The sequence below is a fragment of the Epinephelus fuscoguttatus genome, linkage group LG1 (assembly GCF_011397635.1).
Source record: "Epinephelus fuscoguttatus linkage group LG1, E.fuscoguttatus.final_Chr_v1".
In the NCBI taxonomy this organism is placed as follows: Eukaryota; Metazoa; Chordata; class Actinopteri; order Perciformes; family Serranidae; genus Epinephelus; species Epinephelus fuscoguttatus.
In genome coordinates, this window is record NC_064752.1 from 23,505,590 (window position 1) to 23,522,339 (window position 16,750).

The window sequence follows — 16,750 nt, forward strand, 5'->3', positions numbered from 1 at the left end:
AGTGTTGCCCCCCTTTACACAGTAAACAGAAAACTGGAAGGGCTATTTATCGAGGCTGCAAATGTGTCCCCTGTGTGCAGTACACTACCATTTACATACAGAAGATCTCTGACAAAGTATTAACTCAGAATGTTCTTAAAGCAAAATCCTGACTTTTTGTATAGACAATGTTAGATGACTGTGGTTAGTTGAAGCACTACTAAGACTTGGATGGGACCCTCTATCACAGTTTCTCAAAGTGCGTCCCACGAGCCAACGGCAGCCCTCGGAAACATTTTGTGCGTCCCCGAACATTACATGAAATTCATGCATTATGCTTTAAGTAATCGTTTAATAGCTTACATACAATACCAAAGGAGACGGCACCAAACTGTGACCTCTAACAAGCGTCTGCCAAGCGTCTGCAACGAGTGGCACCTCACAAGTGACGCGGGAATCATGTTCTGTCATCAGTGCTGGTGGTGCTGGCGATTTCAGAGGAAAACTCGCAACTGCTCTTTTCCTATGCAGCTTTCAATCATATGCTGGCTCCCCAAACTGGCTATTAATCATAAAAACTTTGAGAACCCTGCTCTATCATCAGTGCAAAAGATGAAACAGTTCTGAAATTGTTGAAAAGTTCTGCATAGATGATAAAGAGGTAAGTCCAGTCTTTCAGTTAGAAAAAAACGCAATCACCAAGCTTAAAATGCGGTTGTGTGAGACAGCAACAGGAAGCTAAAAAATCATGGTCCGTGGAAACCTGGTGAAACATTCAGCAGTTTAAATCAGTTTATATGCAGACTCTACGTCAATGTCAGATGTAATAAGCAACCGTGGCAAAGTGTGGTATTCTCCAGCTCCATGGATGAAGCCACTTCTTCTCTATATCAATGCTGACTGATGCTCATGGGCACTGTATGACTTAAAAGCCATCTGCCGTTTCTTACATCAAAGTGATGTAAGAAACAAGATTTCTCAATTCAAACTAACCACCCATGACGTTCTCAATCAGAACTTGTCAAACAAAGCAGCTTGGTCAGTTGCCGTACGCTTCAAACTATGACACTCTAGGAGCACCTCTAGTGTCAATTTTGGATGTGTCACTTTTTGTGTCAATTTCTGCCTCTTACATGCTGCAGTGTCTTTCAAAATAAACTTCTTTCTCCACAGGAATTGAAGTTTTGCCACCAAAACTTCTTCAGATTTAAGCAACAAAAGTATTTGGTTAAGTTTAGAAAAACAATAATGGTTTGGATTAAAATAACTAGGCTTGTGGTGCGCCCAGTAGCTCAGTGGGTAGAGTGGGCATCCCACGTACAAAGGCAGTGTCCTTGCCGCAGCGGCTGCGGATTCAATTCTACCTTATGGCCCTTTGCTGCATGTCAACCTCCCCTTTCACACTAATCATATGCCCTGTCAAATAAAGGCAAAAGCCAGAAAAAATAATCATAAAAAAATAACTAGGGCTGTTACAATAACTTCATATCTATGTCAGCTGCCGACTATGTTATATGACGACTATGCTAGTAACTTTGGTACCTGGCTGGAAATTTCAAGTTGACTTTGGTTACACATGGGACACGAACACTGGTGTCCTGGGTGAAAGTCTGGTGTGTGTTTGACCTGTCCATCACCCCCTTCTCCCGGCCTACTCTAACTTTCTTGCTTAATCTACATATTTGCCATGGACGGAATAACTTAAGAGTTAGGTGAAAGCCTGGGGCGTCTCATACAGACGCTGTAAGGTGCCTTGCATGTCGGTAACTGAAGCCAAAGGCCACTGACCAGGCTGCCATATTTGACACTGTGGGAATGAGAACAGGTTGGACGAATGATAAACATTTAGTATTGGTAACTCTTTTCTTTTAGTGTAAGGTGTTATTAAAAGTATACAAATGGTAAAGTAGACAATCCAAATCTACAGGCTTCTACCACTCGATTGCATATTATGTGTTTTGTTGCTCACCTGGGTTGCGACAAAATAATTTAAAAAAGACACAAAAAAAGTAAAAAAAATAAAATAAATAAAAAATAAAAAAGTTCATCAGTGCCAGTGCAAGGTAATGCTGAGAAAATTAAGATTAAATATGAGGGTGTATTGTAGTCAGGGAGTTACTCGCATCAACAGTAAACCTCATGTCATCTGTTGGCAGCTCCCTGTTATTACTTACAGTATGTCATTGCCTTCACAACACTTGTGATTCAAAAGGTTAAGGTTTCAGCTTTAGTGATGACACAAACTTCTACAGTGTTGTCAGACTAAATCATTGGAAATATACTGGCGTTGTGCTCCAACTATACGTGTCTGTTTGGAACTTCCCCGCGTCACCAAGGAAGACAATATCATTCTAAGGAGGCTGGGTGAGTGGATCTGCTCCTCCCCAGTACAAATAATTAAATCTATGATTAAAATGCCTAATAGCTAAAGACTGGAATAATAAATAGCAGAGTGATTACGGTTTCATTTGGATGTTGTGCATTTTTATCACCACGGGGGGAGATTCCAGCATTAATAAGTGCTTAGGCAGGGGCTCTGCCTGCCAGCTCAAAAGAAATATTCAAATCGCAGCAAACTGTTTTCAATCTGGAGCTTTTCACTGGGAGCAATGATTTGTATGTGTATTTCTCTCGGTGACACCATTAAAGGGTGGGGAGCCGGCCATTTATTGAGCGAAAATGACTAAAAAGGGCTACACAATGGAGACACATTATTTCCTTTCATGTCTGCGATCTAAGTTAGCTGTGCACTTACTGCACGTTCGCTGAACTTGTATGCAAAACCTTTCTGTATATACATCCACCCACTCCTCCCTTATACATTCCCCTGCTCCCTTACCATTGTGCCTTCCTCTCAAGGAAAGTCTGGGCACTTTAGAGACCCCCTCCCCTTCTCCTTTTGAATGTACTAAAACAGTGCGCTCCTGCTGTGGGCGGCATACCAGGTGCCCTCCTCCCTCACCTCACACTGCCATCCTCTTATCAACAAGCAAATAGAGAGGGTGTGAGTGTAGAGTAAAGGCAGAGGAGGAGGACGACGAGGCAGCGGAGGAGAGGGAGATAAAAAGAGAAGGAAACAGACAGGAAGGACACTATATTTAGCACTGGAGCTGTCGCCTTCTGTTTTTCTCTCCTGAATAATCATAGTTTGACAGCATGTATCCTGCAGAGCAGAGGTTGCTGGGATGCACTACCACCATCCCCTCCTCCACCAGCAGCATCTCTGGAGACAAAGTAGCAAAGTATTGTAATAATTGCTGCAGGCTTGCGTGCCACAGCCACCACACATTACTCTGTGGAAACATTTTGCAGCGCCCTGACATTCTCTAATGGAGATAATAGGGAAGGGAGGTGGCTTTGGACTACTTTGCCAACAGGTACGGTGTTGCATACGTGATGCATACCACGAGAGCAAACTGTATCCAAGTAATGTGTGTAAGCATGAGCAGCAACGTGACCAAAACACATTCATGAAAAGCACCATCCATAATTTCTAAGAATTTGAAGGCATGTAAGACAGGGACAGTAAAAGGCTGTGACAAACTTGTTACCGTCATGTACTGATGATGATTATCTGCTGAGAAAGACGTAAACAAGCACAGCTGGTAGGTAGAGGGGCAGAGAGGATGGGAATTTGATAACGCTGTATGTGAGTGGTTCAAATGGTGCACAGTGGACTTGAGCCAGTGCAAAAAGCTTATTTGGTTTTGTAGAAAAACTAGCAAGACAACACTGCTGCTGGTTTTCTACAAAAACATCCCTCTGTTTATAAGACATGTTGCTCCTGCATGTCATTTAGTTAGCTAAATCTCTAACTTCTTATACTACTTTTCTTTCAAGGCCCCAGCATTGCTTGTTGCTATCGTCTCTTATCAACAAAAATTCAGACAACAGCAGAAGATTGTCTATTTCCTCCATATTTAGGCACGATGATCACCTCTACTAGGGTTGGGCGTTATTGAAATTTTCCAACCAACCACTGTCAGAGTGATTGCTGTAATAGTCATGCAAGTATGTGCCCCAAGCAGCAACCTCCAGAGCTGAAAAATGAAGCCAACGCAGCAGTGCCAAATGCAGTTCCTCCAATGGCCACTTGAGGCTGGCTCCAGCAGGAAGTCAATCCCCACAGACCCCAATGTTAAAATGCCCAACTTTACAGCAGAAATAAACATGTCTAGCAGATGTCTCTAGTTTTGGTCTCTACCACTGATTTCTCTATGCATAACTGTACGGGGGTGAATTTGTATATAACTTCCTCACTGTTTAAATTATATCAAAGCTTAAAGTTATTCATAATTAAAGGCACGGCTGCTTTGAGTGACAGGCTGTCTGAGAGGCCTCACCAAAGTCTGAGTCAGATGCACCCCTCATTTCGCCTCAGCTCCACCCTCTCATCCAAATACAGTCACTTCCGGCTCCAAAAATCCAAGCCAGTCAAATAACAACAACCTAACAACAGGAGTCCACAAACCAACGAGTGACTTCATGGTGGCTACGTCCATTACTTTTACAGTCCATGTAAAACATACTTCATACAAACTCGACAGAAACAAAATAAAACTCACCACAACCGTCCCAGTTCCAGTGTTCCAACAATCACAAACTCTGGTTGGGTTGAAATAAACCCTTAATTCACTGAGTTAGATATTTAAATATGCTGCTCCTACACCCTGTCTTCCCCCAGTGGCTCTCACTTGCTCTTTAGTGGCAGAAAATTCAATTGGCAAAATAAAATGACAAAAATCCCCCCCAAAAAACAGAGAGATGTATTCCAATTGGCCATTCTATCCTCTACATAAATGTTCATCAGCTAAAGCAATTACAGTACCTCACACTGTAGCTGATTATTATAACTGCATATTATCAATAAATTAATGATCACATTGTGGCAATCTGCTGAGGATGTTTCGCTGTGCATGTCTTGTTATGTTTAACATCTCAGATGATGCATGTAACATAATGCACTGTAATGTGTAATGTGGTGTGATGATCGGATGGCTAATTAATGACATTACTTTTGTAGCTGAACAGCAGGAGGGTTTCTGGGTTATGGGAACGAGGAAATCTCCCTGGTGATTAGCCAATCACAGCATGTTCACCGTTGTTTGAAGGAGACAGATCGAGACAATTAAAGCAGCAAGAAAATGTATGTCTGAATGGCATAAGGTGACTTTGTATGGTGTTTGCGGCAGCACCTTTTCTGTCATGATTGTCTGGCCACACTAAAGATCCATCCAGAGTAGCCAGGGGTCACGTGCTAGCAGACAGGTTAGCTGTGCTTTCAGCAGCCCATCGATTGCTGAGACTTGATTGCAGCAAGGCTTAGCTGAGGCACTTTGCTCTGTCTCCAGCATATATACGGTTGGATGAGGTGCAAGAACATAGTTTGCTTTGGTATCCTGCTAACGATCTGAAGAAAGGCGTAATATAATGCGGCAGGAAAAAAATGATAATGACTAAAATACTTTCTCTCTCTCACCAGAGAAGTCAAAAGGACACCAACAGCACAGGACCACCTACACTGAGGAACGTCACACTGACATAACTTTAGGAAGACAAAGAGCTTTTCATGCACTATATATAATACATAAATCTGCCTATTGCACATAATCTGTGGAAGATGAGGTCTATTGTTGTAGAGAGCATGCAGCAAAGTTCAAACTCAGTAGCAGCTCCTAATTATTCAAAGAATAAAGAGGTGGAGGACATCTCGCCGTTTCTGATCTTAACCCTGAAAACTGTCGGGAGAGATGAGCCGATAGTGAAGCCTGTTCTGGAGTGACAATCACTGACGCATTACGTGGGACAAAAAGACTGTCGGGGGAAAGTGCAGAGGCTGGAGTAACCTTAAGATTGTCCCTGAGAATTACAGGACTGCCTGCCTTTTGTCTGGCTTTCTTCCCAGAGCTAACCTTGCACCCAGGTGTTCCACCGAGGTGAAAGAGGCCGAAGAAAAACAAAGTTAAACACTTTCAAATGGGCCCGAGGATTAGCGGAACAAGCTATTACTTGTTAATATGGTGCCATTCTCCCACAGTTTGAGGGCAGTTAACCTCGGGTGTGACTGGCTTCTGTTTGAAGGGTCACAACCTCGCAGAGCCCCACGCACTAAAATAGCACGTGATTATAGGCCTTGTTTAAAAGTAAATATAGGAGTTCTCAGCAGCTGATCTAAGCCAGCCTCAGACAGTGTTTTATGAGAGACAATACACCTTCGAAACTGCACAACTCTGACCTTTTGTTCATGTTATATCACCTTCTACTTTTTTTGGGAAAACACACAATGTTTAGTTTCAGAGATTCATTGCAGCCTGGTGTTTTGTAAGTGTATGCGTGTGTGTGCAGCTCTTTTGAAGTCTGGGTTGATGATCTATCCCCACCAGCTCTGAATGGACATTCCTTTGGTCTTAGCCTCTGTTTGCTCCCTTGGTCCTTATCACAGTTAATAACTCAGCTTGCACAAACACACTCAGTAGCTACTTTGGGAGCTTCAAAAGACAAAATTATCAGCTTAGGTTGCTTATGGTTGTTTACAATGTAAACCTGAAGTTTAGTTTACCTACTAGATTGTTGATGTTTTTTTGTAAATTTGGCAGACATGGAGCTTGAATGCTGAACAAGAAAGAACATACTACATGTGCATAAAATTAATTCAGAGTATATTCATTCATTCATTCATCTTCTAACCGCTTCATCCTCTTGAGGGTCGCAGGGGGGCTGGAGCCTATCCCAGCTGACATCGGGTGAGAGGCAGGGTACAGACTATCACAGGGCTGACACATAGAGACAAACAACCATTCACGCTCACATTCACACCTATGGACAATTTAGAGTTATCAATTAACCTAGTCCCCAATCTGCATGTCTTTGGACTGGGAGGAAGCCGGAGTGCCCGGAGAGAACCCACACTGACACGGGGAGAACATGCAAACTCCGCACAGAAGGGCTCCCACACCCGGGATCGAACCGGCAACCCTCTTGCTGTGAGGCGAGAGTGCTAACCACCACACCACCGTGCCGCCTAATTCAGAGTATGCTCTATTTAAATTATTGAAAAAAGGGAAACAATTAAAGATTTATATCAATTAAAAAAATGCAAAAACTGCCAAGTTATTACTAGTTCAAGTACATAAGTCGGAGCCGAATACCAAAGTGCAGGATTAAATTAAACTTTAAGCGACAGTTCCCATCCCATCCCAAAATCATTACGAAAATACATATTTTTCCTCTCACTTGGAGCGCTATTTATCAGTCTAGATTGTTTTAACGATGTCTGCCTTCTCTTGAATATGATGGAACTAGATGGCACTTGGCTTGTGGTGCTCAAAGCATCCAAAAACACATGTGAAAAACTCAACAGCAATGTCTCTTTCCAGAACTCATGACACAGATATTTAAGATAATCCACAGACCTTGTTGTGAGCAGTTTCACGTAGGAACTATTTTCTCTCTACTGAACTACATCCACCAACCGAGTGCAATCTGGTTCTATTATATTGGAAAGTAGGCAGACATCTGTACAGCCGATATCTCCAACACTCAGCAACTCACACCAAAACAATCTAGATAGAGAAATAGAGCTACAGGTAAGAGGACAAATATGTATTTTTGATTTTGCGATAAACTGTTCTTTTAACCTGCTGTGTCACTGTGATGTTACATGTGAACTGATTTGTTCAGGCTTTCACACGTGAAAATCCGTTAGCTTTGAGTCATGCAGATGTACAAGAAAACTGAACAAACTACACACAGCTGAAAAATAGTGATAAATAAAAGGCAGTGTATGTACAGTAGAACTTAAAGTGTTAAAAGCAAATGGTCACAGTGAAATTCAGTACTAACACTGTATATATACCATACAGGATATTATCTTTTTATGGAGAAATGTGTGTGTATCTGCTGTATGTATATAACCCTGTGCCTGTTTCTTTGATAGAGGGCAAAGAATTGAAGTGTTGGTTCTCTTGTGTGTCAAAGTTTTGGATTTCAGCCAAAAGCAGCAACGTCTTCCCTACCAGCTTCATAAAATGCAAATAATCAGTGGAAAGTGATACTGCGTAACCTTTACGAATAAACATGTGAAGCAGGGTCACAGACAGAAGCAAACTCAACAGCTCAGTGAAAAATAAAGACTCTTTTAGCTGCTATAGTTGGCAGCCTGCATTTGTAGCTCATCTCCTTGTTTTGTTTTAGAATCAAAATTGAAATGCTTATTAAAAATTAGCCTGAAATACGTTATCAGAAGGCACTTCTGTATTCCAGCACTAGACAGATATCATGGAACCTAAAGCTAATTATTTGGTTAAGTACACTGGCACATAGAAAATTAATAAAAGCACATTACGGAGCTATTCCCAGCAGTACGGTGCAAAACCAATACAATTAGGGAGCGCACATCTTAGGGTGCATTTCCAGTCTCCAGCTATCTGAAGTTGCTCTGTGAGGCATAAAGTAACCTCCGAAACTAATTAAAAACAAAAAGGAACTCAATTAAAAGAAGTAGAAAAATAAATGAACTCTGTTCTACCAAGTAAATGTGAGACCAGTGGAGGGTGAAATCCAACTCGATTAGAGACAGAGAGGAAGAGATGGGATTCAAGGGATGGTGAGAGAGAAAACAAACAGGTAAGCAAAATATAGGAGCAAGAGGGAGGAAGTGGGAGAAGACAAAGCTTCACTGCCAAAGCTTTTCAGTTTTAAGTTTTAACCATCTTAGCAAAAGACCACGACATGAGGTAGCAACAAAATTAACGTAGATAAGTTCTGCTGTTACAGGACTGACTAGAAACACTTGACAAATTGTAGATGTCATGAAGAAACCATGGTGTTCCACAACTAGTCATTTTTCATATGTGATTTTAATGCCATGATTAGCAGAGAAACCACCAGCTCCTACTCAGCATTCTCAAACTGGACACAGAGCTGAGATCTGAAGCGTGGTGACCTCATGACAGATGCTTATAAAAGCCTCCCTCAGACGTAGAGGAACTATAAAACCTCGAGAGCTTTACATGGGCACGACGGCCACGCCGGCGCTGGAATGACAAAGCACCGGAGACTGCACCGCTGAGACCTATTTTAACAGGACAGTTCAACACACAGGGTCTCATGTGGCACTGGCAAACATTCATAACATGCTGGATCTGCGCCTCGAGTGTGGACCCAGCCAAGTGTTAAATCTGACTTGATTTCAGAAGGGGGCCGAGGTCGCACAAAGGCCTGTTTTGGGGAACTAGTGGCAGCCAGGCGATTAAATGAAGACATATTCTCTGGTCCTGAATAGTCCGGACAATCAGCAGCACATCTCCTCATCCCTGTCATCACGCCTCTCTCACACCTACACACAATCAAACTCTCTGTTCGGCAGTGGAGGAATAAATGCCAAGCTTGCCAAGCCCTGAATTCAGCTAGTGCCAATAGTTTACCCATAACAAGACCAAGACATAAAAGACTGATGACAGGAGCAGCCGTTACACTGACGATCGAATCTACATGTCTGTAGAGAAACACAGAAATAAACAAACTGGGTCACACACACAACAAGTATTTTCAGTGCCTTACCTTTGAAGGACAGGAAGATCCTGGGAGCGGAGAGGGGCTCGTTGGAGGGGGGGAACGCCCCGAACGATAAGGCCAGCAGGGCCAGCAGCCAGCACAGTTTGTCCCACAACATTGTCCCTCTGTTTGTTAACAGAGGAGAAGGAGAGTCCAGGAGCTGAGGGACACAGAGGGACGAGCGTCAGACACTAAGCCTACACTTTCACCTCACAAACCAAATGCAGGAACCAATTCTCTATCGCTGAGCTACACAGTGTAGGTAGTCCTAGTCATAGGCATAGATTTTAAGGGGGACGCATGGGACACATGTGGATTCATCCCCGAATAAAGACAAGAAAGTGGTAGAGGACATTTATTTTGAAGAGATTAAAGACATTTCCACCATTAATTGATGCAGGAAAGGTTGTATCTTTTTGGTACTCAAGTCATACACTAACACAGAACATAAAAAGGGACTGAAACACAAGGCTAAAAACTGGATCTACTTTTATTTCACCTTCTGTATCTGCTATGCTTTGGTTATTGGTTGGGTATCTTATGGAGGAATCAAAATGCATGGCCAGATAACTGCATTAGGGTGTGCAAGTAACTTAACCTGACCCATAAAACCTAATGGTTGTCAGAGCAAAGAAACTCGGCATTGATTTTCCATCATTGCAACTAGATTTCCTGATGAATCTCTCATTGTAATGCTCCTCTCCAACCCACCCACAGTTATTCTTGCCCGTGTCTGCTTCTGTGTGCTGTGAGGGGCAACAGTGTGAATGGACGGAGTCTCCTTCCAGCTGGGAGAGCCAGAAGGAGCCACCGCTGCTTTCAACACCTCACCACCCTCTGCCGATCCTCACTTTCCACGCACAAGAAGAAATTTCTTATTACTATCATGCAGAAAGAGCTGGATTTCACCTCTCGTACATGGAGTGGCTCGTTAAGCCTGGTGCGCACTGGCAGAGCTCAAATCACAAAGCGCATCAACATGCTGCTGATATCAGCCACAAAGGGAGCTCAAGTTAATAATATCCCCATAAAAGGATCTGAAGACGCTCCAAGTTATCAGCGTGCGGACGAGGTGGGAAAAAACTGTACAAAGAACTGGAGACAATAAAACAATTTTAGCAAAGGGTGCTCTGCTGTAATTATCCATGCATGATGGCACTGATCTACTCGTAAACGTGGATCTGAGTCTGAGGTCAAACTGTCAGCCAGGGTTTAAGATCAAGTTCCACATTGAGCCCTGAAGGCACAACTCCAAAGCAGACCGTTAACCAAAATAAAGCGTGACTGGGCTTTGAGTTATGAGGACATGAACATGAACCACGTGTCATTTATGAGAGGGTTTTATAATTGTGAGAAGTAGCGCTGAGGAGGAGTAGTTGCATTCATCCTATCAATGGAAATAACAAATTATAAAGATAGGCTACAACATCACATGCAGCAAAAAACTTTCAGTCTGTCTGACACACACACACACACACACACACACACACACACACACTGCACTTTGCTCTTGCAGTATTTGACATTTGTCTTTGCGCGTATTGCTCATTTTTTACTACCTCCCACGCGCCAGAGAGGACACACCAAAAACATAAATATAGGCGTGCTGAAATCGCCTTAAATATTCAGATCCAGATATTCAAGACGAAATTATCATACAGAACTTTTAAAAACACATTTTAGATATCAGAGCCCTGATCTTGCACATGCAGCACGCATCACTCCCTTTGCGCGACTCCACCAAATGTGGCTTCCCACTGATTTCTGTGCACATCTGTCTCAGTACAAATAATTAATCTGACTTGTATCAAAACAGCACTTGCATTATGACCTACCTTCTATATCCGTCCAGTGAATATTGTGATAAAGCTGGTCAACATTTAAAACCATCCACCCCAGATCCTTTGAGCTCCTCTGTCCGCACGCAGGAGTATCAGTGTATCCGCGGCAGATCCTGCACGATTATCCCCAGAGCCAAACAAAGCTTGGATTTAAATTAACTTGACGCGGCCGCCTTAACTTGAAGTGAGCTCTAAATCGCATCAACAGATTCTGTATTTTCCACAGAAGGAGGTTAGAAACAAAGAGTTGTTCCTGGAGAAGAGTGGCGGAGTGAGGCGACAACCGTGCGCAGCGGCGCTCAAGTGTGTAGTGCAGGGAAGCGGCTTCTGCAGGTGGATACACTGAGGTCTCCCGGCAGTGGACACACCCATGGGGGAGGGAACCTACCTTAGCATCCCTGCGCTGCGTCCCGCCCCAAAATTTAGCACAAAACAAGTCTGCTGTGCATCTTGTTACACCCCAGAGAGGCTTCAGAGGTAAACACACATGGAAAGATGAAGAAAAAACTGCACAAGTGAGGTAAAGGGCAGCTGGAAGAGATGAGGAGATGTCACGTTTCTTTCAACAGTAGGGGGAGTTGTCCAAAATGTTAAACCACTTTCCCTTAAAAAATGAAAACATTTAGTTTAAAGTCTAATTTTAAAGTCTCAGTGAGTAGGATTTAGGGACATCTATAGGCAGAAATTATGTAATTGACATTATACCTTATATTTTGATTATCTTATAATCACTGGAAAAAATAATCATTGCATTTTTATCAGCTTAAAATCAGCCTTTTGTATCTACAAAGGGAGCAGGCCCTCTTCCACTGACCCAGTGATGGCGGTGTCGGCCAGCTGATTTGGCCCGATTCTGGAGCATCCTTCATTACGAGTCTCAGCCAAGTCAGGCAACCAGATGTGACCCGGCTAATTTCATCCGGCATGCCAAGTTTGGGCCGGTGCTGGGCCAGGTCATTTCTGGTAACAGCCCAGCGATGGCATTGTCGGCAGCTAGAATCAGCCCAGCTGATTTGGCTTGATTTTCGGGCATCATTCATATCGAGTCTCAGCCGAGTCAGACATCCGAATGCGATCCGGTTAATTTCATCCGGCAGGCTGAGTTTGGGCCGGTGCTGGGCCAGGTCATTTCTGATAATGGCCCAGTGATGGCACTGTCAGTGGCTAGATTTGGGCCAGCTGATTTGGCCCAATTCTGGGACATCATTCATACAGAGGCTCAGCCGAGTCAGGCAACCGGATGCAGCCTAGCTAATTTCATCCGTCATGCCGAGTTTGGCCCGATGCTGGGCCAGGTCAATTCTGATAACGGCCCAGTGGTGGTAGTGTAAGCAGCCAGAATGGGGCCAGCTGATTTGGCCCTAATCTGGAACATCATTCTTGCCGAGATTTCATCCAGCATGCTGAGTTCAGGCCGATTCTGTGCCAGGTCATTTTGGCTACCTGAGGAGTATTAATGTTGTTTTACGGAAGCCCAGAACGGACAAACCAAACATGGAGTTTGCCAATGGCCACTGTAGTTCCCCAAACAATCTGCGATGCCACTGCTAGATGCCACTAAATCCTACACTAGACCTTTAATGACTTTAATAGCGTTTGGCAAAAGGTAGTGCGCATCCTTAGTATTTCAAACTGACCAGTAATTATGACATCACATCTCTCATATAATTAGACTTGAAATTTTGGCTTTTCCTTTTTTCTTTCAAGTGTGGGAACACAGTCACATTCAGGCTCTTTCTGCACTTATATTTTGACAGTGTGATTTGTTCCCCTGAAGTTGATTCATGGTGTTGAAATGAAATACTGAAATGAAACCTAAAGCCTTTCATAGGATAGAATTATGAAGTTTGTTTTCATTGCCATTAGCATTTGTCTTTGTCACCAACAGCCCCCCATATTAAGATCAAGATTAAGATAAAGACAGATTAAGATAAAACAAGTGAAGGCATGCATTTTTGTGGCGTTCTCAAACAGCAAACCATTTCCAATTAAAATATCCCCATAATGACTTTATTGCAGAATAAACAATGCAAAGTACACATGTTAACTGTAACACAGGACATGTGGGAACTTGTGTTAGTGTCATGTAGGCTTTATTTTGAATATTTAGCTATGATAGATTCACAGCCATGCAACATGTATCCAAACTGCATGCAGCAATAAGGTCGTAAACACTGAACTCAGATGTTTCAGTTCTATGGCTGATGTTTAGAGCTCTTCCACTAAATGTCCAGAGGATGCTTTTTTACTTCAAAATAGGACAGAGGTAATTTCACAACTTGATCAGTCTGTGACTGCCAGCTACTGATTTTTATTTGCTGACCGATGCCAACGTTGAGTTGTGCTGAGAAGCTTTCAGATGCCAGGTCTGAGCCAAACAATTGTTCACTATCTGTTGGTATTGGCAGTCTCACAGTATGGAACAGTGTTTGCTTTTTGAATGAGACATGAATCACTTACTATATTTTGACTCAGGCTGAGAAGAAAGAATAACCGAGCTGCCGGCAGTGATTTCAGATGAGAAGAAACATTTTTATTTGATGCAAACAGCTGCTGCGTGACTCTCCGGCACAACAGGAATGTGGCCGCACACTCACGTAAGAAACAGTTGAAAAGTGGCCAGATGGAGATGAGGTAGATTTCCTCCGACACCTCAACGACCTGACAGAGGATCACTGGCGCTCGCCTCAGATAGGCATCAGATATTCATGGGCAAATGGAGCCTTAAATCTTTTAATCTCACTCGATCCCTCCCCTGATCACACTGGCTTATTTTGCTTCTTATCCAGTCAACGCACAACACAGCTGACACCCAGTGTGCATGCTTATTATTCTATAAATGATAAATACAGTAGCATATATGTTTAATGCTGTCGTGGAGTCATTACTGTTGCAGAAATGTATAAAACCAGAAAGGAATTTGGAGGATACAATTACTTTCCTTCATTGAATCATGACTGTGGGGCTGATTTACTGCTTCCTTTGTGTTGGCTACATCACAGGAAAGGTAATGTTACACTGAAATGTATTTGTCTGTTCCATTTAAAATAGCCTGTTCTGGTGCTGAATGACTTTGCACATTTATTTTGTAAAAAATACTTTCCATCTTTTTATAACCTTTGTGTTGAGGGGAATAAATTAGATTCATAACAAAAAGGCACATTAAGCACCTTTATGCTTAATGAGAACAAAAAGATATCGGATCTCTGGTGACTTTGAGTTTTCTGTCCTTTGAAAGATGTCTTGGAAAGACAATCATTACATTAGTCTATGCAAAAGAGGCTTCACAGTGTGGCTCTAGGCTTTGATGCTCACAGCAGAAAAAAGGAAGAGAGCTCCGCATCAGCATTTGCCATTAAAAGTGTTAAATTTCCCTTGATACTGGCAAAGAGCTCTGGGAAACAATTACCCCCCACACTTACGAGCTCACGCACACAAGGTGGAAGATATTGATATGTCTCAGTCCATCTGAATCTTGGACGATCTTGAAAACCCAGAGATTTTTTTCACACATATTTTAAACAGGAACTCATTTTCAGGTTCATATTTGTATTTTAGGCTCCTACTAGCACATGTTTAAATTCTTTAATGGTCAAAAAATACTTAATTGTCATCATTCTGTTTGTGCTGGAACACTGGATTCATCTTCTGTCTGAAATGCTCCATTTAAGTGCATGTCCCTTCAGTCTGCTTTGATTGGTCAGCATTTCCAGGTCTTATGTATCTGCACTCTCTGCACCTCTCCACTATCATTACAGCCGGGGGAATGACTGTGGTGGAGTATAGCAGCACTTTCTACAATGAAAAAAATGTAAACCAAAATCTTCACAATCGGACATGTTCCAGTAGCAATATGATCAGAAACTGGGGAGAAATTAACAACATCGACAACCGAGATTACATGTTTTCTTGATATTAGCATGTCGCTACATGTAGCATGGTACTTGCAGGTGGGGAATGACTGTAATGGAGGATAACTTTATCTTGTTAAAAATCACCTATATAAACACAATCAGACATGTTCCAATAGGAACCAGACATGTTCCAATAGGAAAATGATGCAAACTGGGGAGAAATTAACAACATCAGCAACTAAGATGAGGTGTTTCCCTGATCTAAGCATGTAGCTACATGTAACATGGTACTTGCAGCTGGGGAATGACTGTAGCAGAGTAGCAGCACTTTCTCCTGTTAAAAATCATCAATATAAACACAACTTGATATGTTCAAGCATATGAGCTGAAATCAGGGAGAAATTAACAACATCCACAACCAAGATTGCAAGTTTCCCTGATGTTAGTATGTAGCTACAAGTAGCATGGTACTTGCAGCCTGGGAATGACTGTAACTTGTAACTCTCTTGTAAAAATCACGAACATAAACACAACTGGACATTATTTCAGCAGGAAAGTGATCCAAAACTGGGAAGATATTAACAATACTGGCAACCAAGATTAGATGTTTCAATGATGTTAGCATGTAGCTACATGTAACAGTATACTTGCAGCAGAGCAACGACTGTAATGGAGAATAGTGGCACTTTCTTTTATTACAAATCACCAGTAAAAGCTCATACACCTATCCAGACAAGTCACAGCAGGAATATAGGCCAAAATAAGGGAGAAAATAATAACATCCACAACCAAGATTGCATGTTTCCCTGATGTTAGCATGTAGCTACATGTAGCAGTATACTTGCAGCAGGGCAACGACTGTAACGGAGAATGGTGGCTCTTTCACTCATTACAAATCACCAATAAAAGCTCCTAAACACATCCATACATGTCCCAGCAGGAATATAGGCTGAAATAAGGGAGAAATTAACAACATCCACAACCAAGATTACATGTTTCCCTGACGTTAGCATGTAGCTACATGTGGCAGTTAACACTTGCAGTGCCTGGAGCACATATAAAGAAATCCATCACAAGCTGACGTCAGTGTTTTCCAGAAAGTAGAAAACACTGTTTGAGTGTTCAGAATAGTCTTAAGAGGTTTTTGCTGACAGGGACTTACTTTTATGTATGTTTACCTCATTGTTTGAAACTTTGGCCATGGTTAATATGAAAAACTGACATATGACAGAACATAAGGAAAAGCACAATAGGTCCCCTCTAACACACGCAGGTGGGCGTTCCTGTTCGAAGGGTGGTCTCAGCAGGAGACTGTATAGAGCCAAATAAATAACAACTTTCATAAATATCTGGAACACAACTCCCAATCCCTCGGGACTCACCAAGAATAAATCAGTCAAACAATAAAACCTCTTTCCCCAAACTTCACATATCGGCAGTTCAAACAATCTCCAATCAAAATGTGTGTGGACCGGCCAAGTTTAATTGTGTCATTAGCAATAATTTTTTTGTTTCCCTGCA

General features: G+C 42.3%; 1 protein-coding gene across 3 annotated transcripts in view; it reads right to left on the minus strand.

The window, feature by feature from the left end:
* The window catches only part of sema3fa (sema domain, immunoglobulin domain (Ig), short basic domain, secreted, (semaphorin) 3Fa), a 70,997-nt gene extending 59,095 nt beyond the window's left edge, over positions 1 to 11,902 (minus strand). For 2 of the 3 annotated variants that reach the window (XM_049580305.1, XM_049580288.1), the window contains exons 1-2: positions 11,370 to 11,701; positions 9,541 to 9,694 (exon numbers count right to left, since the gene is read on the minus strand). In XM_049580305.1, coding sequence (XP_049436262.1) covers positions 9,541 to 9,652 — 112 coding nt within the window. In that variant the 5' untranslated portion in view covers positions 9,653 to 9,694; positions 11,370 to 11,701. Of the gene's footprint in view, positions 1 to 9,540; positions 9,695 to 11,369; positions 11,702 to 11,763 lie in introns of those variants that run through there. The other variant, XM_049580296.1, reaches the window with a different exon arrangement.
* Between the last annotated feature and the right edge of the window lie 4,848 nt (positions 11,903 to 16,750).